This window comes from Fusarium fujikuroi, chromosome FFUJ_chr12 (assembly GCF_900079805.1).
Source record: "Fusarium fujikuroi IMI 58289 draft genome, chromosome FFUJ_chr12".
Classification (NCBI taxonomy): domain Eukaryota; kingdom Fungi; phylum Ascomycota; class Sordariomycetes; order Hypocreales; family Nectriaceae; genus Fusarium; species Fusarium fujikuroi.
Window position 1 is genome coordinate 181,761 of NC_036633.1, and position 21,386 is coordinate 203,146.

The following is a 21,386-nucleotide window of genomic DNA, read 5'->3' on the forward strand; positions in this document are numbered from 1 at the left end:
AGAGACACCACTAGATTTGCTGTAACCAGAAAATCGAAAGGCTTTTTAATTGCCAATACTCATTAGTTACTTTCGCCCCAGCCAATATCAACATCTTGACTGCAATTATTTTTACAGTTTCTGGCCTGCAATAAATACACTACCTTTCCAGTAACTTGATCGATTATTTTATAAATACCGAGATATTAATGAGTGTGGCATCTAACATCAAAGATAAGTATAATGTGACAAAAGGTCCTCTGAACTCTCATCCAATCAACCATCATCTGCTAATCCTATCACTTCCTCCAATTCTACATCCTCCTGAGCTTCACTTTCCTCTCCTAGTATTTCGAGATCGTAATGACTCTCCTCCTCTTCGGTGTAATAGTGGTAGCAGTTATCCTCTGGCATGTGGATCTCATCACAGCAATAGCGCCCTTGGGTACGGATTTTATCACAAGCGCAACACCTTTTGCCCCTTGGTTGTCTCGGCTCTGAAGAGCAAAATTTGCACTCCGCACACATTGAATCGTACATGTGTTTGTCTTCGTCTGTCCATTTCCTCGATTGTCGTAACAATGCTGCTGTGGCATGATATGCTTCTAGCTCTGCGAAATAAGTAGCTCGAATGTACTGAAATATCCCAGGCCCTGTTGTAAGTGCCCCGTGACGGAGTAAGAGCTCAACCATGTCAAGTCGCCCGTGCTCTGCAGCTCCTTCTAAGGCCGTTCTGCCATCCTGTCGGCTACCCCTGGCGTTAACTCGGGCACCAGCATCTAGCAGTTGCTTCGCTAATCCGATATGTCCCTCGATGGCGGCACATTGCAACGCTGTTACGCCAGATTTAAAAGATGGTGCTGCATTAACCTTTGCTCCAGAGCGCAGAAGACTCTCAGCGACTGTCAAGCGGCCAAGTTCAATAGCGAATTGGACAGGTGAGCGGCCACGGTACCAAAATAGATCATTCTCGTGGATATCGGCTCCTAATTCAATAAGCCAGACGAGGGCTTCCTCCATTTCATGTTGTATCGCATATGTCAGTAAGCGCGAAAGTGTTAATGGCGGTAGTTGAGGACTCCTAACTTGCAGGCTGTAATCCTTGAGCGCCTTCAAACAATCTAGGTCATCCATACTAAAAGCTCTAGCCCACGTAATAACGTCAGGCTCATAATTGTGACTCAACAGTTCCAACACCCCGGCTGTTCCCCGGTAAGATGCGGCTAAAGCCAAAGGACTGCCTATAAAAAGACTACAATGGTTGCAGCACTTAAAATCCTCAAAGTCATTGCCATCATGATCATCGTTTGAGTGGCCATACCAGAAAATGTGCGATGAAGTGATATGAAAGCCTTCATAATGCTGGAATGGGAGGCGAGAAGAAGGTTTAAAAAATGGAAGCAGTGCCGTCTCGGGTTTTTGAAGCTGCGTTACAAGCTTTCGTACCAAAGGCAGATTGCCTAGCATCGCTGCCAAGCCAACTGCGGTTCCCTCTAAAATAAAATGAGGTCTTTGGAGAGGTCTGTTGTTGAGAAGAAAGTCAATAACCCAGTGGCTCTCGACTAGCACAGCAGAGCATAAGCTTGATGGACTGTAGTATGTTGGCATTTCTGAAAATGCGCTTTCGACCCGGGAATGATGTTGTGCGATGATCGCGGCGTCGATTTCAAGCAAACTGTCTTTGCTGGCGTTGAAAATGCTTGCCCAGTGTTCCAAAAGGAGCTCTCCGAGAGGCGGGTCACAAACGCTGCGCTGTCCTTCAATGTTGCATATATGATCAGGCACGAGGGTCTCAAACACTTCGGATGTCAGTGTTCGAAGCTCAGCGCCCTTTTCTAGAAGCAGCTTAACGCAGTTTGTGTTTTCGCTCCGCAGAGCCAACGCAAGCGCGCTGTCTCCAAAGCAATTTTGAACGTTTGGGTCAACCCCTGCGTCCAGAGCAGCAGAAAGTATGTCGTCGTGTCCTGCTCTTGACAACCTAAGAATTGCTTCTGCTGGGAAAAAAGCTCCCGATCTAAGAAGGAGTTTGATCCCGTCATTCCAATCATGACTGGATAAAACAACACGGAGAAGTAATTCTAAAACAGTCGGGGATTTGTCTTGATCGTATACTGGAAAATGCCAAACCAGAAGTCGACTTCGCAACAAGAACTTGCATGCATCTATATCATCTCGTTTCGTCGTAAGATTGACGTCAAGACCGTTCGACAGAAGGTACTGTAATATGTCGAGTTGGTCTGTGAATATCGGAATAAGGAGAAGAGTGGCGCTAGATTGACGATAGAGCTTAAACAGTAACTGATAAGCCTCCTGATGACCTTGTTTGATAGCAACTTCCAAAGGTGTTACACCGTGCATATTAGTCCTGAAACCAATAGGATGGATTCCATGAAGAAACGATATGACATCAGCGTTACCCGCACATGCTGCTGAAATGAATACGTCAGGCGTGATGAATGATGCTGCTTTGATGGCCTGATTTCGGGTTTGCAGAAGGTCGAAAACTACCCTTGTGGCGTGCATGCTGACTGCAGCAGCGGCACTCAAAGCTGTCTCCTCCTTGACGGCATTGAGATTCTCACGCATGAAACTTTCTGACAGCGTTTCGATGGGAAGTGAGATATCGGCACCATTGTCCAACGCCTGTTTGAAAAGGCGCTCATCCTGTAGTAGAATAGCCGCATGGAGGGTTTCTTCTGCAGTCAAGGTCTTGTAGTGGCCTACCAAGATCCTGATGATGCGTGCTAATTCTCTATTGCAAACTCGATCGGAGAGTACAACACGCATAATCGACTGATGACTGGAACTGTTCCAACTCCTACTGGCAACAGCACCGGCCTTGAGAAGCGGTTCAATTAAGTCTATTCGTCGAGAAAAAATCGCATGCTCCAGTGCCGTAAACATATTATCGGGTTTAGCAAACTTGATGTTTGGGTCTTGGCCTGAAGAAAGGAGCCATTTAACCAGAGTCCTAGGATTTTCCATATTCATCATCGTATTATTATAGCAGATAGACCTGATGAGCTCTGTGAAAAGATTATCCATAAATGCTCTGGTACTCAGATCTTGTTGCCGGGCCCTTCTTAGACTGTCTGTGGCACTCAAGAGCCCTGTCCTGGAGATAAGAGTGTAAAGATTCTCAAAGTCATCAGCCTTCCATAGTAAGATCATGTCATTTGAGACTTGGTAGATAATGAGCTTCAGGCACTCGGGCATTATGACATTTGTGGTGCCGGTTGCGATCATTTGAGCGGTTTGTAGGTGTTCGCCAGGGAAGTATTCCGGCATTCCCATAACAAGGTTCATAGCCAACTTGGGGATGAGGTGGCTTAGCTGACTTTGATCGGATTTGTGTCCAAGCAGCAACATCCTGGACGTACGAAGAAGATTCATTGCTAGCCCTCTTGGCTCGCCCGTTGTTCTATGTAACTGAATATAGCTCAACCCTAGTCGAAATAAAGTCAGCAGAAGGCCTTCATAGTTTAACTGGTTACACTTACATTCTTGCAACTTGGATCGGAATTTGAACCATGGCAGCGACTCTGGCCACTCAAACTCGTTTAGGTATGCTTGTGGCGTACAGATAATAATCTCATCTGATAATGCAACTGACTGAATATGGCCTTCTGTGGAATGTCAATTTCGGGATTCTAACTTGGTAGGTAACACTATTGTGTACTTACCAGGGAGCCTTTGAGCCGTGATACTCGTGTCTCGGTGGCGATTGGTTTCCTTTTCGACGGTGGATTGCTTTACTCGCTTGCCGCATAAAAGAACATCGCTTTCTTTGCCTTCCTGCTTCCGTTTGTTGATGGTTTTGTCAATGTGTCTCCATGAGTCGCGGTCGATGTTTTTCGAAATATTCCACTTTTTCAATCGGTACTCGAGTTGGGATTTCCTAAGAGCTAGTTAGCTCAAGTAATAGAGGAGGGAACTGAAATATTACGTGACAGTGAAATTTTCAAAGATACCCAACCAGTAGACGAGATCATTGAGAGACATATCTGAGAGGTATAAGTTCCGAATCAATTGGTAGTTCCGCAGCCATTCTGCCTCTATGGCATCCTTTTTCCGAACTTGGTCCATGATAAACTCTCAAGTCAGAGGACAGAAGGTAGGGTTGGGAGGGATGGTAGCGATTATTAAAGAGTAGGCGAGAATGCTGGGCTGAGATGGGGGGAAATACTGAGGGGCGATGGCAGATCTAAATATTCGGGTTCAAGAGCCTCGTACGTCTCACCTGTTGCTTACTTGTGCATAAGAAATGCACATCGGGCATCAAAGACTCGGCTGGCTCATCCATCAGTGGCTGAAAACCCAGAATCCGAAATACGTATACAGCAAGCCACTTCCCTTCACCGCCGCCCTTGGCCAATGATCCAGAATTTGAAAATGACAAATATGGAGACACAGCTCACTTTGACCAATAGCCCAAAATCTGAATGCATATGCAGGTCTTGCCATTATTTTCATCGACCAATGACCCAGAATCTGAAAACGCTGAAATGGTACTAGTGTTCTTTTTGACCAATGGGCCAGAATCTGAAGAGTGCCAGGCTCACCAGCGTCTTATCCAGCTTCTGGTACATCAGAAGTGGACTTGGGTAATAAGTTTTCAAACTCCTTCTTGTTAATCCTGTACATATTGAAGTATTATTCTATCACCAGTGTCGGTCCCCATCCGGTTCGACAAGTCTAAGTCCTACTTGGCTTTTCTTTACTATATTTTATCGGCAAGAGTGTTCTACATGTCTAGCAATTTCCAACAAATAATCCTGTTCACAAGTGATTATGAATGCAGAGTCAATTATCGCCCTCATCGCATTACTTCTTGCTCTTCCTCCCACAATCTATGTTTTATTTAATTGTTACAAGCAAGTAAGAGAAGAAATTTTATGTAAGAATCATTAGTATAGTTATTTTAGGCCCTAGCTGAAATGAAAACACAGCACCTGTCTCATCCCGTTTCGGTGGACCTCCGACAATTGCGAGGCGTCATCCACGGCTTTTCTACACTCGTGTAGACAGGGAAATTGTCATGCATATGCAAATGGAAGAGGGTATCATATACGACCAAAACGAGGCTTTTAGACTTCTGGCTTAGGTTGAATTTCTTTCAAGGGGGAGCATCTAAAGCGATGTTGGATACGAATAGTAGCCAAACCATCGCTGCATTCCTGCAAAAAGGTACTTAAGAAATCCTTACAAGAATGATATATTTCATTAATTGCCTATGTCATCCGTAGCACTAAGAAGCCCTTTAGTTTATAGACTTCAAATTGCTGTTTTCTATAATAACTTATCTTTACTCTTCTCTTAAATAGAACCTCTTTATTACTGATCATTACTATCTAAACTAAAATAACCATCTAAGAACTAGACCTGATATCTAGCCGGCTTACGTGCCACCTGAGTTTTCTGCGCGTTATGCCATACAAGGTGCAATCTGAACTGAAGTCTCGAGTCAAACTTGAACGAACACTCAGGGCAAGTGTTTTTTGCAACTTCAACTCCAGGTCTACCCAGTTGTTTCAGTCTCTTGAACGTCTGCGTCAACTTGCCCTTTCCTGGATGCATGTTTCTTCTATGTTTCTCAAACTCCTTGAGTGACCCGAACCCTATTTTTGACGAAGGACAGTCATCATCGTCACAGCTGAAAGGTCGGTCATGGCGATCGTAGTGGCCTTGTCTATCACGATGAGAAGCGAAGCCTTCGTGGAAATAGTAACATGATAGCCTGGAGCACTTGAACCAGTTACTGCCATAGAAGTTCTCAAGCGAATGTGTATCCATAATTGCATTCGTGCTCGTCGTTGGCGTGGCTTCCAAAAGAGGTCTGTTTATTTCGAGGGCTTTTCCAAGTTTACCTATACTGACTTTATCCTTTCGATCATCAGTAAGGGCTTTGTAGTTGGTGGAATGCTCCCATAAGGACACTACGTGCTGGCTGTGGTCAAGTTGTCGCAAAACTTTGGCGTCTAGCATTTCTCGGGATTTGTCTGTAGAAGCCAACTCTGCATCATATTGTGCGGCAAATAAGGTGAAAGCGGATATTATGTCGTCTTTGTGACTCTGTCCATCTAGTGTAACACCTTTCAACGACTCAAGCAATGCTGGAACATGATCAGTCCAATGGGCAATGGCGTAGTCTTGGAATGCAAAATAGCCCTCATGGATGTATCTCAAGATCGCAGGTTTCGAGGTTTCTCCAAAACACTCATAGCTGAGGTAATTGAGACAGATATATGTCATGGAGAGTTCTGCCATCCACCGTGGAATGTAACCGAGTTCTTGAATATACCTGTGCTGTATTAGTAATGCAAAATAATGCAATCTTCTTGCGGCCATACGTAGACGCTGTGGCATGAACCAATTCCACAGCTCCCCCGGGAATGATTTCAATTAAAGAACCACAAATGTCTCTCATATCCAGGGATAATCTGAGGGTTGAATCTACTGTCTGCTCCTGAGGATCAATAGATATCGCTGCTTGAAGCTCTCGCGACATGAGTGGCCGTCTGGAACAGAGAACGAGAGAAAGAATCTTCTCAGCCACTGCCCTCTGGTTATGGTTGGGATTGTTCCGAATTCTGTGCAAATTGCGGTCATATCTGTATTATATGAGTTAGTTAGAGGCCATGGGGTTAGCAGCCCTTCTGATTTCGGTACGCACGCTTGGCCGAGGCCCTGAGGAAGACTATGGAACTCTTTGTGAAAGCATTTCAGATTTGGCTGGCCTTCAAGGTTAGACAAGACTAGTTTGGCGAATAAAAACATCCCTGATAGATTAGCCAATTGGATGCCGGGCAGAATGAAGGAGGCATACCGTCTGACTTATCAAGCACATATTGCTCGATGTATTCCCGATCAGCATCACTGAATCTGAAAATGTCTTGGATCGCACTGGCTTTGCAATCTATATATACTTTCATATCCTGGAGTGTGTCTTGTTGCCCTAATCGGATCATGGTTGCCATGGCAAGTGCCTTTTTGATATCTCGCTCATCACGGCTCAGGATTAGAGCACGGAGCTTTGCAGGATTCAAGCTATCACATATTGAGAGGGTTTCCTGTAGAAAGCTTAGAATTGCTTTTCTTTCGTTATCATCACATTCGTCGAGACCATCCACAATGAGGTAAGCTTTAGGGATGTTTTGCAGCATGTGGAGCAGGAGTGTCTTGCAATGTTTGACTGACTGCAGTGTGATTTCTCCACTTTTGATTGCTTCATCGTAATAGTATGGTACAAGCTGATCTTGCTGTGCGACGAGCTGGCTCAAGGTGCTTTTTAGAAAGGAGAGAAGGGTCCGTTTCTTCGGATCTCCGTGCTTGCAGTAAAAGAAGCCGACTGGCTCGGTGTCTCGCTGTTTTAGATGATCAATTATCACGGAGGCGAGGACAGTTTTACCTAAATAGTATTAACCTCGAAGCTGTCAATGTAACGTGAATATACCGGCAGAACACACCAGCGCCGGCAATAGCAGTTACCCAGATTGTTGAGGATTTAGGCACTGTTTTATCCAGCCAAGATTTCACATCCTCATGATTAAGAATCCATTGGCCCATTGGTCTTTGAGTTGCCTCTGAGCTCTCTCGAAGAGTTTCGCAAATATGTTCATGGTCGATAATAGCTTGTGGCGCTGCAATCCATTGTGAAACAAATGCTTTCCGTTCCGATGATCTCTTCACACTTGCTTCTTTGAATTCTGCAAGCATTTTCAGGCGATCATTTTCATAATTGTGAATGTGATATCTGTTTGCATGACTTTCAACGAGTTCCTTCTGTCGCTTCAAATCGTCCAAGATACTCTGGAATCTGGTCTTGAAATCCTTCCATAAAGAGCGGAAAAACTGTTTCAACACTGCAAATAAGATCAGTAGTCAGTTAGAGGTAAAGGACAATATAGCCGTACTAGACTGTTCAAATATCCGGAGTGCCTTGATGTGAAATTCCAGAATATTGGACCAAGCATGTTCCATGACACTTTGCATCTTGTCGTTCTGAGAAAAAGTACTCTGGTACCCTTCGAAAATGGGAAAGTTCTCGGCTATACGCTGATAGGCATCCAGTAGTGTATCAAATGACTCGGTCCAGTTTATAGCGGTCTGCATGTACTGTCAACCTCTGTTCAGTTTCAGATGCGGCACAGTCTATACCAGAAGTAGGAGCTTCATTGGCCCCCATACAAAGGCAAGGACCTCAGACACGTTGAGGAAGACCTCAATCACTTTCCCAAATTGTTCCATGGCCTCAAGGAACGGGACGAGTCGCCCCATATGCATCATCTTCTTTCGTGACCTTTGCTGCGACTGGATGGCCAAGATGGTCACCTTGAGCTCATCCAAAGTCGTGACTTTAAATTGCTGTCTCTCGGCCGGTTTAAGCCGATTCTGAAAGTCTGCGAGAGCTCTCTGAAACCCATTTGGCTTGGGAAGTGGCGGTCTCGATGCCATGCTGAGGTTTTGCCGCAAGGTATTCTCAATAATGACACATTTCAAGGTCGTGACGCGTTAAGAGAGGTAACATGCGCGCAAGGTATTACAGGCCAAATAAAAAACATTGCACAGCTTGGCATATTCAGCCTAATTGTGGAGAAGTGGCTTACGGATTTTGTTAACATTGGACAGCCTGTGTCTGCCTTATTGAGGCAACCATAGTCAGATGATGTCTGAGCCTCAAGGATATGCAAGGTTCATCAAATCAGGCTCCCATCATTGCTGACACATCAAAATGTGATGCTTACGAGACATTTTATCCAAACCACAGATTTGCCAATTTCATTCAAAGGAAACCGACAAATCGAGACATTTAACCTTGAGACATGGCCTACTATCAGACAGATTCGCTGGAGCAAGTTGATAATTCTCAAAACAACAGTAGTGAGTCGTCTAAAGACAGCATGTCAGTCGGTTCGTGATTATATCGAGGACTGTGATAACTCACCATACCGGACAGATGCGTGGAACCGTTCCCGTCATTACCCATCACCGATTTTTGGGAGACTATCTTTCAACCCGACCTCTCTATTACAGGCGATTTCTTTGATGGGACATTGCCCATTATCGACACAGATGGCGCAGGAACATCGTGGGGTAACATGCAAGAGTGGGCGGACTCCTTGTTCCCCCTGGACCCTTGCGAGAACCTCACTCCCCTTCTTACAGAGGACGATACTGAACAGTCTGAGGGTTCCCGACTTTGTTGCTATGGCATGGTATGTCAGTAGTCCGGGATCTTTAGATCAAAGTGTCATACATGGCTGCGCTAATATGATATTTATAAAAGGTACCAGATGTTCCAATCAAGCTTGTCGGCGATATGAGAGATCTGCAATCGAAAATTAATCCATGTCTGCCTTATCAGATGTTTACTATCTCCAAACATTTCCAGTACTTTATGCTGAAATCACCAGATGGCAGCATCTTTGCACAGATCAATGAACTGGCCTGCAAAGGTATTGCGGAATCCCAAAAGGTTGCCTCGATTGAGAGCATAGCTTTTGTAGACACAAAGCTTCTGCAGCATGTCTTCTCCCGCGCAAAAGAGCCAAGCGAGGCAACTCTCAAGGTAGAAGTGAACTTATATGGCTCAGTGAATGATGCGGGACTAGTAGGAGCTACGCTTTGCAGTCAAAAGATGTTTCTTCAAGATCCGGAACACGGAGCCGAGAACATTGAATACTGGAACCCTCATGTTATACGATTTCCTGGTGTTGAGGAACCCACATCATCTTCAACAGACCACGGCTTCCAATCCACCAAATTCAAATCATCCCAGGCTCTGGTCGATGGCGTAAACGACCATAATCATGTCATCCTGTCTATATACCAGTCATTGGTGCGCTCCCGAGACTTGGACACAAGGAGGACTGGAAACATGGTTAGGACAGCTCTCCTACCGTATGTGTTTGGGAAATGCTCACGAAAAAAAGATAATGCTGATATTCTTATGTTAGGCACCAAGCGAAAGCAGTGTCTTTTATGATGCAGAGAGAGCAGGGCCCAACCCCTCCTATATTTAGCCTATGGGCCCAAGAGCGCAATGTCTTAACGACCTTGTATGGGCTAGTGAATTGAATCGAAATCATAAACTAATAGTTATTGTAGATACCGTCATAGAATAACCGGAGCTGAATCTACCGATTGCCCAGACGAGCTAGGAGGTGGCATACTTGCAGACGATATGGGCATGGGTAAATCCTTGAGCACATTGGCTCTTATCGCGGAAACTCTTCCGTTGGCCCATTCGTGGTTTCAGGATATACCTGCAGGGTCGAGCAAGGCTCTGTCGAGAGCAACTCTTGTTATAGTACCCTCCACGTGTAGGTATCTTGATATCCTTTCCTTGCTTGGTCTCTACTGAACTCGCCACAGTGATTATGAACTCTTGGGAGGCACAGATTGCACTGTTAGTATGACCCTGGTGCATTTTTCGAGACTGGAAAGCCGCTAATGGATGGTTATAGTCATATTGACAAATCAATCAAGACTGGCAAGTATTATGGAAAGGATAGGAACTCCAAAGTCAACGAGTACCTGGATCTCGATATTGTCTTTACAACATATCATACGATCGCGTATAGCATGAACAAGCAGGACAGTCTTGCATTCCGTATCAAGTGGTTCAGGATTGTTCTTGATGAAGGTCAGTCCCCTTCGTATTGCCATTCTTGATCGATGCTCTGATCAATACCAGCACACATGATTCGTAGGCGAGAGACAACCCTATACCAAGCAGCAAGTCTGTTGTCTGCCGCATATCGATGGTGCCTCACTGCAACACCAATTCAAAACCACTTAGAAGATTTGGGTTCCCTGCTTGCCTTTTTGAGAATTAGCGAGCTGGAGCGTAAAGCTGCATTCAGAAAGCACATTATTCTTCCTTTTTCAGATGATACTACTACAGCATTGAAAAGGGTTGCCATTCTGCTGGACTCCATCTGTCTGCGAAGAACTCAAGAGTTACTCCATCTTCCGCAAGTGTCAGAAAAGCATCATTATATCGAGCTCCAGGAAAGTGAGAGGCGACAATATGATCAGACGTTGGTGAATATGGCTAGCCTTATTAAGGCCAAAGCTAGTTTAGGTCCCGAGAAACGGAATGGCTTTGGAATCTTCCAGGCACAGCTTCAACTTCGACTTCTCTGTAACCGCGGCACCTTTCAAAAGCCTTTCAAAGATAACGATCATCGAGATAAGAAGGCTGAGAGGGAAGACTTCCTATATTCCCTTGGGAGTAACGCTCAGATAACGTGCTCACTATGTGGCATCCCCATACCAGCCTTTGACCTTTTGGGTGGATCTGAGAGTTACAATCACCCTTGCGGGCACAAACTCTGCCAAGAGTGTATCCTGCAAAATAACGAGGCTGGAGCCTTTCTAGAGAATAGCTTCCTCACAAGACCATGTCCACTCTGCAAAGGCACGATACAAGAATCGCATTGCTCTGGTAGCCAATCATACCCTGGAGAACTTGACGGTGATCATTTCAATACGGAAGGCTATTCGTCGAAAATGAATGCCCTCATACAAGATCTAGAAAAGAGCCCCCATGGAACCAAGAGGTAAACCCAGCGAGGGAACACTGGAAACCCACACTGACAATCTCAGCATCGTTTTCTCATGCTGGACGAGAACCCTCGACCTAGTATCAGTCCATCTTCGCCGAAAGAGAATACCGTTCCAAAGAATCGATGGAGGACAGGTACTGTCATAGCGACAGGCCAACATGGATCGGTTTGTGAAATACAAAGAGTATCCTGTCCTGCTAATGAGCACTGGCGTAGGCGCTTTTGGGTATGTGGATCCTAAAAAGATCACCAAGGCGACATTCAGCTAACTCCCGTCAGACTTAACCTGACCGCAGCGAGCTATGTCTTCATCATGGAACCACAGTGGAACCCAAGTGTAGAGAGTCAGGCCATCGGACGGGTCGCTCGCCTTGGACAAAACAAGGAGGTTACTATAGTTCACTACATTGTTCGCGGTACAGTTGAAGTGGTATGTTGTCCTAGCGCCCTTGCACTGTTTACTAACATGAGAGTTTAGAAAATGCATTCCCAGCAAATCCGAAAACTTGAGCTTGCGAAAGTGGGATTCCAGGAATAGTAGGAATGGCATCTTTACAACCACTGATCTACCCACCGCAGTAGGTCTTAACGGAGAAAATCCAGCCGCCCTTCTTTAGATTTCATTTTCCACTATCCCAAATACGACATTTCTCGAATTGCATCTAATGTATTGGATTTTACAGTAAACTCTAGATTTGAAGAGACTTTCACGTGAAGAATCACTGATGATCTGTAGCTGACAGGATCGCCTAAATGCCTGTAGTACCCAGATTGAGACGGAATCTAGCGGTTCTCAAAAATTTTAGCGTTGAAGAAGGAGATAAAAAGCCAATCACTTTCGTCCAGGTATCTTTGTGAATTAGGACGAAGGCCTTGGCTGTGAGCGATCCTCCAGAATTTTAGCGTCAAAGAAGAAGATAAGCAACCAATTACTTCTCTAGCTTGTACCCAGATGGATCCGCTTTGTGGGGCGCAACGCGATACTGTCCTTGTTTTTTATTTAGAAGTTTATTACAGTAGGCCGGCGAAAGTTCCAATACATTCCCGGTCTAACCCCGCTTTCAATAAAACATTAATATTAACACTATAACTTTATTGCATTATTTAAATAAATTAAAATGCCTTAATAAAGGCAAAAAGTATATTATTTTCCTTATAAAAGAATAAGGTTTATAATAATATATAAATTAGGAGTTTAAATTAAAGATATTATAGATAGTATAGAGTTAAGTTATTATATAATATATAGAATTATTTAATATAATTAAGCCTAAGAGTTATATAAAGATAAATTATATTTTAGCAGGCCTTTAGTATTATTAAATTAAAATAAAAGTTATATTAAAATACTTATTAAAAATAACCCTTTTATTTTATATAGAGATATTATAAATTAAGTATAGCTAAAGGTATTACTAAAGATAATTTATTGCTAACTTATTAATAAAAAGATATAATATAGATTTATACTTTAATATCTATTTCTTATTAAAAAAGCTACTTAATTAAGGAAATCTTTTATAGATAAATACTATTATAAAGATAAGTTATTTTAGTATAGTTAGTAGTTTTTTAATAAGGTTATAATTAACTATATAGATAGTAACTATATTAAGTAGTTATTTTACTAAATTATAAGTCTAGAGACTTCTTTTTTAAAAGCTTCTTTTAATAATACTATAAGGCAAGAGACTTTATAAAGATAAAGTCTAAGCCTGTAAATAGCTTATAAGATATTTATAGATATTTTATAGTGTAATTAACTATAATAAACTGTCTATAGTTATCTTTCTTTTAGGGGATCTTAAATCTAAAAGGGGGAAAATAATAGGCTAGTATATTCTATCCTATCTGCAGTTTTATCTTCCTAACCTTATTAAGAAAAGAGAGACTTTTTAATATAATAATACCTATATATTTACTTATTAAAAAGTTTAAAACTGGCTCTATCTTTAGGCAAGAAAAAGAGAAGTCTTTTTTACTAACTGGCCTCTATATAGTCCTGACCTTAGCCCTATTAAAAACCTCTAGAAAGTCCTTAAAGAGAGGATATATAAAATATATTCTAAAATTGCTATTTATCTAAAGTCTATTAAGGCAATTAGCCAGTTAATTATAGCTATAAAGGAGTTATAGACTAAGATTAAAGATAATATAGTTAAAAATGTAATAAAATTAATGCCTAACTAACTAAATAAATATTATTATATAAATAGCTATTATATTAAGTATTAAGCTATATAGCTAGAATCTCCTTTTAATTCTCTATAGATTTATATATATATTATTATAATTAAATAAATATTGCCTAGTTAATTGTAGAGTGAAATGGCAGGATGTAATTAAGGTAGTTAGGGTATAATCGGGATATATTGGAACTTTTGTCTATGCACTATAGCGAATTAAATGGCCATATCGTGGCGAAGGCTGTGAGTGTTTCTCTAGAATTTTAGCGTCAAAGGAGGTGATAAAAAGCCAATCATGTTCTATCCAGGTGGATCCGGCTGGTAAAGATGATGCTTGATTGGACGTTGGTGATTTGGCATCAATCCCTGCAAGGAGACGCTGGCGGGCCATGGCGACTCGGTCGACTCTGTGGCTTTCTCACCTGATGAGAAGCAGGTACTCAGCTTTCCAGAATAAAGGCAAGTTGTGGGACGTAGTGACGGGTCGGTGTTAGAGCGTATGAGATGACGATAGCTGCTCGGTCTCCTCGGTGGTTTTCTGGCCGGCCGGTTATCATCCTTTAAGTGAGGTCGGTAGGCGTACTTTATCTTGGGCATCCAACATTTTCTCGAGGGATCCGCAAGGTCCCAGCTTAGAGCTCTCTGTCGATCAGTCGTGGAAGATGAGCAATTCAGGGCGGCTCGTATGGCTGCCTCCAGAACGCCGGGAAGAGAAACTAGCGCTGATGGGCCTAGAAACAGCTGTCGCCTGTCTGGCTAGCCGGATGTTATTTTTGGAATTGTCGGAAAATGGTCTTCATATATAACTTTTGTCTGCTGTTTGCTCCAGGCACCATGATGCAAATGACACCGTATTCTAGATCTTTCGTTAAAGAATAAAATGATGGTATCCCGTCTTGAAAATGGTCTCTGAAACTGGGCCTCAGTGGGATTTGCTATTGCGAATGCAGGGTCTAAGTAGGTAGTAGGATTTGAAGTAATTCTGCCATGAAATCAGGAGCTAAGGGTCGAGAAGGGCCAGTGCGGGCTAGGGCGTGCTGCTGAGGATGGTTACTCGGCCCAAAAGGGTCAGTATTTGGCAAGTTTTGTGTCGCTTGACTCTCGTCTCATAATGCCAGTATATCAACGAGGATAACATTCTCGGGTTAAAACAGCAGAGAAACTATTCTCTTGGAGATAAATGAGACAATTTAACCCTTAGTTTGGGCGTAATTTGATTAGAGATGGGGCTTTGGAGCTGGAGAGTGAGAGTGTGTCAATATACTCCGACCAAACCTTTGATTGCTGTGAGGTGAGTTTCAATCTACCTATTCTAGCTTGCATTGATAAGCTGAGATGCTTAGAGTTTGTTGACTGCCTGGATTTCTCTTGGTTTTTTTTTTAGGGGGCGCCGTCTTAGGACCTTGCTATCAATCAGCGTCCCTATCGGGCCGAGATCAAGTCTCCGGAGGCCAAGGATGACCAGTATTCAGATTCAGTAACCTCTTTAGCCGAAGTCCTCTCTGCCAGGAGTTGAAGAAGCAGATTACTGATGATGATCACTCATCACCACCCACAAACGTGTCTAACAGTACGACTGTTCCTCATGTTCCAGCCGTTTACGACGCCATGACCTTACGTACAGAAGATCTCAGGCTATACTCGTTTTTCATCCACTCAAGACTCTTATTCGTTCCACCAGGAAGTGGTTGCATGGAAGTAACCAGTGAGTAGCAGTCGAGAATATACAAAAGAGCTTTGTGCTTCTAGCTGCTACGCTATTTCCTGAAGTTCAGAGTATAGCTTATCAAAGTTATCGCAAGCCGTGGCTGGTTTACACAGAGTGTCGCAAAGCTATAAGAGTCCACAAAGCCCGGCTCATGGTAACTTTCTCGGCAATCCCCGGAGGCCCTACGGTCGGAATACCGGGAGCACGCAAACCAATGTCCCAGGTTAAAAACTCAAAAACGGTGTTTCTATAGTAAGCAATTTACAGATTCTGGATATTTCAATGGCTAAGTTTTTGGGATAATATAACCTCCCAGCCACATATCACAATTGCAGAGAAGACATCTGCCTCACAGCTTAGACATCATTACCGTATCAGTGAGCTGGAAAAACGAATCGGATATCCGGTGTAGCACCTCAGGACCTCACAAGAGAAATTTGTCTTTAAGTTATTGGAAGAGAGGGGCCTCATCTCCGAGGTCTCTGCATTGACTTTGACTAGGTCCATCGGTACGGGAATAGCAGATGAGCGACGAGGCTGATGTGGAACGTAAGAATTCCTGAAGACAGGTACTTTCGCCCAAGTCCGTCTATTACGAGCAAGTTAAGTCCGTGCGATCCTCTCATTGTATATTGATGTATTGAAACTCCCCTTACTCGAAAAGGTGAGCTATCTGTAAAGATAGAGGGCTTGGTAAGGTCGATTGTCCTCCAACTCTTTGCACAACAGCAATGTAAATTTTGTCATGTTCCTGTTTTTTTTTGCAAGATATGTAGCGCTGGGGGTAGATGGTAGCGTATAGATGGCTTCCATACCAACGACGGTGAAATACTTTTCTCTTGCTCCGTTTCTGGCTCGAAATGCTCGGAACTCTGATAAAACCTTCCGATTACACGTGGAAGATGGCCTTGGAGGGGAAGTAAGTTCATCGAAACGCCCCATGGACTATCTGACGCCGTTGCGGGGGTCATGATAGGATGACAAGATTTGTAGATACCCAGTTGGCACGGCTCCGTCCCCTGTCAACGAGAAATAAGGATAATTGCTGGGGAACTAGATAACGACAGTGCGTGCTTACTATCTACGTCGATAATAGGGCGGAAAATGATTGCCAGCAGAATTTGGAAGTTGTTCAAGAGCCAGAGGTGGCTCGGATATACGTCGATGTCAATATTGTTGGAGAGACGAAACGGGGAGACGAGATCACTAGGGCGTTATATAACGATTTCGGCGACACTAGATACACCGGTAAGGCACATATATTGGGATACTTCGTCAACAACATGAAGAACGGGATGTTACAGAATACTTTGAATATAGAACTAGTGGCAATATTGGTAGTTCCTGTTTGATGGTTCTGAGGGCACAATTCCGCCATACCTGGTGATAGTGAACGTTTTAACCACCATGTCACCCCTTACAAGCCAATACCACAAGAACCACTTCTCTGCTGGAAGACTCTCATCATACCATCGCGCTTTTGTCACTACAAGGTATTTCGAGGTGGTCAAGAAACCCTTGCGTCTGGGAACATGGCGATCGCGATCATTGTCACCAGAAATCTGGGTAGATTCAAAGTTGCAGAAGAACTCGAAACCTCGAATCAATTCAAGCCCCCCTTCTGAGCGAGTGGGAGCCCCGATTGGCTGACCTCCGACATCCGGAACTTTTACCCATGTTTTCAGGGTTCCGATGAAGATGGCCTGTTAAATTGGAGCTCGGAAGATATTACTTTGGATCTCCAACGAAGTTAGTGCCGAGATGTTGGATTGCGGGAAGGATGATCGATCGGATGTTGTAAAGGATTCCCGGTCATAAGATCACAGTAGACAATGAGATCGGCTTTCCGTTATTACGGGACTCAGCTCAACGATATTCAGCACCTCGGGATACAGTACGTTTGGCATTCTCACCAAAGGCCAAAGAGTCCTCTGCAAATCTGTAGTTTCAGACCGAGTCATGCAAAAAGACAGCCGAGTTCTGTCAAATATGCATAATACACGCTGAACTTCTCTTCGAGAGGATGCAGAGAGGCTTATCACTGGTTCTTACACAATCGATAGAGAGCACACAATTTTATGAGATGTGAGTAGTAGCAAGAATACTTTAAGAGACCTCACTCGGAAATCCAACACCGCCCTTTTGATTCCCCGTATAATCCAGCTTTGCTTCAAACATTGGCCAGACTCAACATCCTCGCTCAGTTCTGCTCAACGATCAAGTCCCTCACAGCCTCGTCACGTTCTGTACTCCCAGTCCCGCCTTGGGTCTGTGGTCTTCCGCCTTTGCTAATCTCTCGGAGCATTGGCTCCGCAACCGAAGAGAACTGCTGTTCACTCTGGATACTTCACGCTAATCAAGAACCCTTTGACCCTTTCCAGCTTACTCTGCACAGTCACACCAATCGAGCCAGAGTTATCCAACGATCTCACGCTCTCGCGCCACTCGGATTCGGGAGTCCAGTCCTCCTGGCTGTCACCAAAGCCGAAATGCTCCTAATTATTGAAGTAATACTGTGCAAGGTCGATGACGAACGGCTGATAAGAGTCTGCGTCGACTACAACATTTTGAGGGCAGCTGTCGTTAAGGATGATTTCGCGCTTATTGATTTTACGGGCGCCTTAAATAACGGGCTGGACGATCGAGGTCCATTCTCGCTGCAAGGTTGGCGAAGAGGGTGATTCGGGCAGATCCCAGAGGCTCCAACCGGGAATGAACTGGAGAAGAATAACGTTAACACTATAGTAGTCGTCGATGTCTTTGCTGGCCCTGGCGCTAGTAGGTGAGAAGCAAATAGAGGTATACATGCAGGGAATAAAAACACCTTGGGGATCCTTGAGACGCCTGTAGGCCTCAATCCCCGTCTCAAAGTGCGATCTGGCCTCCCACCACAAAGCAGCTTCAAACTTGGCTTGTCCCCCAGACTCCAATCTCCAATCAGCCGCCGAGTTGGGGAGCAGCTCTGTGCGACGGTCCTTTTCCATCTCATCCATGAAAGGACCGATATCGCCTCGATCGACGAAAGAGCGAAAAGCGGCCTCGTCCTGAACACGGCACGGAAGATGTTTGCCTTTCTTGCTCCTGCGAAGCGAAGAGCCAAACCGTCGGTCGTAGAGTTTGAGGATTGCTCTGTTTGGCGCGTTGGGCGTTTTGAGTTTGACGAGCATGATGGGGGACATGGTTGCGGTTATGACTTGGGCGACTTGGGCAATGACGGATTCGCTAGATGAGAGACCGGCGTGATGGCTTTCGATGTTGTCAATCTTTAGATTATCATCTTGCTGGTATCCGGGAACGAGATTGTTCGGCTCCATCACGGTGTTGTTGAGCTGTGCTGGTTGGGAAGAGTGAGTTCCCGAAAGGTATCAAAGAAACGAAAGAGATGAACTTTCTGACGTCGTGATGATGATTTTGTTGAGGATGAGTATAGGAACAGTGATGGAAGCAAAGGGTTTGTGATGCCTCTGTTGAGCTGTTGTCAAGCGAGTGTTTGGAGTGGGATTGAAGGGAGCTCGGCTTGTTATGGAGAAGCGAAGCTGTGGCGCGGTGCAGCTCCAAATGCCTCTTTTTTCAGAGGATGCACTGAACTCATCTGATTGTCTGTGTGCGAACCAACATCAACAGTTCAGCGCGCACGCCCCAATGAACTGTGAACAACTCGCTAAGGATTTCATTAGCGATTGTGCAACCATACCATTTAGCGTCCTCGCTACGACGACAACCAAGTCAGTCAGAAAAGAGCTAACTCGCTTGTTGGACCTATGAATATCTCGTGTTACGTGTTGATCAAGATTCTCCAAACAACGTCCCCTCCCCGATGATCCGGTTTCCAAACACACCTTTGCAGCGAACAAGCATGAGCAATCTCTTTTGGGCCGTGAATTGTGATCATAAACGGAATTAAGAACTACCCAAAATTTGATCCAAACTGATTTCATCTCATGTCCCAGGCCATCCTATCCCATCCATCCAATCACTGGCCCATTAATCTTTCAGCGTCAAATAATCCTCCTACAAAACAAACTAGCTTGGCCATCCTCGTCAAGACAACAAACCATACAGAAGCCCTGGCTTCCCCAATCAATATGTGTTCTATTCAAAGTGCAAGTTTGTCCTAGCCACCGGTAGGTCTTCAAAACCCGCTGCTAGATGCGGACTGAGCTGACTGTCCATGCAACGGGGTTCAAGCATCAATCTCGCGTACATCGTCTCTGGTAGTCAAACTTGGTTATGTTTACGACATGATGTTTACCGGCTTGCTTGAATGACTCTTATATTGATTGTCGCTCGTTTCATGGAAGAGCACCATGGTCGTCTTTTCTATAAAGCTATTATTTCAACTGTACCGAGCCCTCCAGATGAATACAGAATCCATTCCCCCTGAATATTATCTCGTTCAAGCAAGCTCTCACAGCTGACCACCATTTCCCACCGTAATGGCAGACAAAGTACACGGTATCACGAAGAAAAAGGACATCCACGATGTGGAGACATACCTGAGGAACGCAAAAACCAAGGACTTTGCACCTCAGCATGGGCCACCGTCAATAGATGGCTGTTTGGACGTGGTGAGGGTCGCAGCACGTCCAAGGAAACTTATCACATCGGCTTCAAGCTTCAGAGCAACGGCCGTTATATCGCCGGCTTGTTCATCCAAGTGCGTGGAACTCAACAAAAGCTTATTGCCGAGGGGAGAGTCGCAGAGTAGGACTGGGGTGTCGATCCCCCTTCGCCAGAAGAGGTCCTGGTCTTCTTCCAAGAAGCAGTGGGAGTCGAGGATAGTGAAGATGACGATGACGAGGATCAGGAGTAGGACGCGAGAATGGATAATGAGCGTGGTGACAAATGCTTATGGAAGAGGCAAATGCAGTCAGACTCCTCTCGCAACTTGTTGATTAGGTTCGACTGGGTTCTCATATCACCAGATAGGTTGTAGCTAGAGCTGTTGAAACTTGGATCGATTGTTGAGCATATACCCAAGAAGCCGGTATCCTATTCTCACTCCATGAGTGTTCATCACAATACTTAGTCATTACTTGCATTCAAATCATTTGTTTCCCGTTGTAGCCTTCACAGCTGCTATGTCTCCCCACATGTCTACTGCATTGATTATGTCCCTACCATTATACCATAACACACATTCCTTCATCCAGGTTCACTCTCCACTCAAAGGTAAGATAATTACTTGGTTCTTTGGCTTAGGTTACATAAATTCGCTTTATGCTCCAAAGTCAACCAATATACTTTGCTTTCATATCTGGTCTGGCGCCGTCACAGCACATTACGTACCTCACAGTCTTCATTAGCTTGTCCATCGTATACCATGGCCAAAGATTCTGCATCTCGAATTTCTTTTAACACCTTGACTATGTACTCATGACACCTCTGTATCAAGGGCCTTGACCTGATCTGTCGGCGTAGCAAGCTCTGACTTTCGTGATCTAGCCTCCAAAGTCTTCATCCCTGGCGCCGTTTTCATCGTAGCTCTTTCCCTACAAGGGGTTGGTCTTTGTATCCAGTCAGATGTATCTCACAGTTTCTTTGCTGAGTTTTCATGGGCTGCCTTGTCCTTCTGGTATGTACCAAAGTTAAGACATCGCTCCAGACGCCGATCAGACCTGGCTGCGTTGTCCTCTAGCCTGTCAAGGTCTGTAGACCGAGTTCTATTGATTGCCCCTACATGTAAAGGGCGATAACTTTCTATAAAGACATCTTGTATTGCTTGGCTTAAGCGCTTCACATTCAGACTTAAGTTGGAGCAGAGACATTCTTGGTCTCTGGTTATGTCTGGCCTCTTCGTAGCTCCTCTTTTACAGCCTCGCACTTGGCGTCAATTTTCCATACAAGCTTCAGATTGCTATTCGCATTGTTCTTACCGAGGCCTACTACCCCAGATGCTGCACCATCTGGTTCGACACTGACTATGTGAGTGTATGTGATATC

General features: G+C 44.3%; 4 protein-coding genes; 1 reads left to right on the plus strand and 3 right to left on the minus strand.

Moving 5' to 3' along the window:
• Positions 1-255: 255 nt before the first annotated feature.
• Positions 256-4,065, minus strand: FFUJ_14235 (uncharacterized protein; the record flags this gene model as incomplete). XM_023571117.1 has 4 exons in its annotated part: positions 256-3,425; positions 3,480-3,605; positions 3,663-3,877; positions 3,926-4,065. The coding sequence occupies 4 exons, from the start codon at positions 4,063-4,065 to the stop codon at positions 256-258; spliced, it is 3,651 nt and encodes a 1,216-aa protein (XP_023438180.1).
• Positions 4,066-5,355: 1,290 nt separating this feature from the next.
• On the minus strand, positions 5,356-8,433 carry FFUJ_14234 (uncharacterized protein; the record flags this gene model as incomplete). XM_023571118.1 has 7 exons in its annotated part: positions 5,356-6,280; positions 6,330-6,590; positions 6,653-6,758; positions 6,806-7,387; positions 7,446-7,841; positions 7,893-8,085; positions 8,137-8,433. 7 exons carry the CDS (start codon positions 8,431-8,433, stop codon positions 5,356-5,358), a joined length of 2,760 nt encoding a protein of 919 aa, XP_023438181.1.
• A 368-nt stretch (positions 8,434-8,801) lies between these two features.
• Positions 8,802-12,166, plus strand: FFUJ_14233 (related to promoter binding protein RUSH-1alpha; the record flags this gene model as incomplete). XM_023571120.1 has 12 exons in its annotated part: positions 8,802-8,881; positions 8,936-9,194; positions 9,266-9,879; positions 9,936-10,037; positions 10,087-10,301; positions 10,354-10,387; positions 10,446-10,624; positions 10,676-11,543; positions 11,590-11,626; positions 11,702-11,775; positions 11,829-11,979; positions 12,023-12,166. 12 exons carry the CDS (start codon positions 8,802-8,804, stop codon positions 12,164-12,166), a joined length of 2,757 nt encoding a protein of 918 aa, XP_023438182.1.
• Positions 12,167-18,064: 5,898 nt separating this feature from the next.
• FFUJ_14232 (uncharacterized protein) lies at positions 18,065-18,757 on the minus strand (the record flags this gene model as incomplete). The annotated part of the gene is made up of 1 exon (XM_023571121.1): positions 18,065-18,757. One exon carries the CDS (start codon positions 18,755-18,757, stop codon positions 18,065-18,067), a length of 693 nt encoding a protein of 230 aa, XP_023438183.1.
• Positions 18,758-21,386: the final 2,629 nt, after the last annotated feature.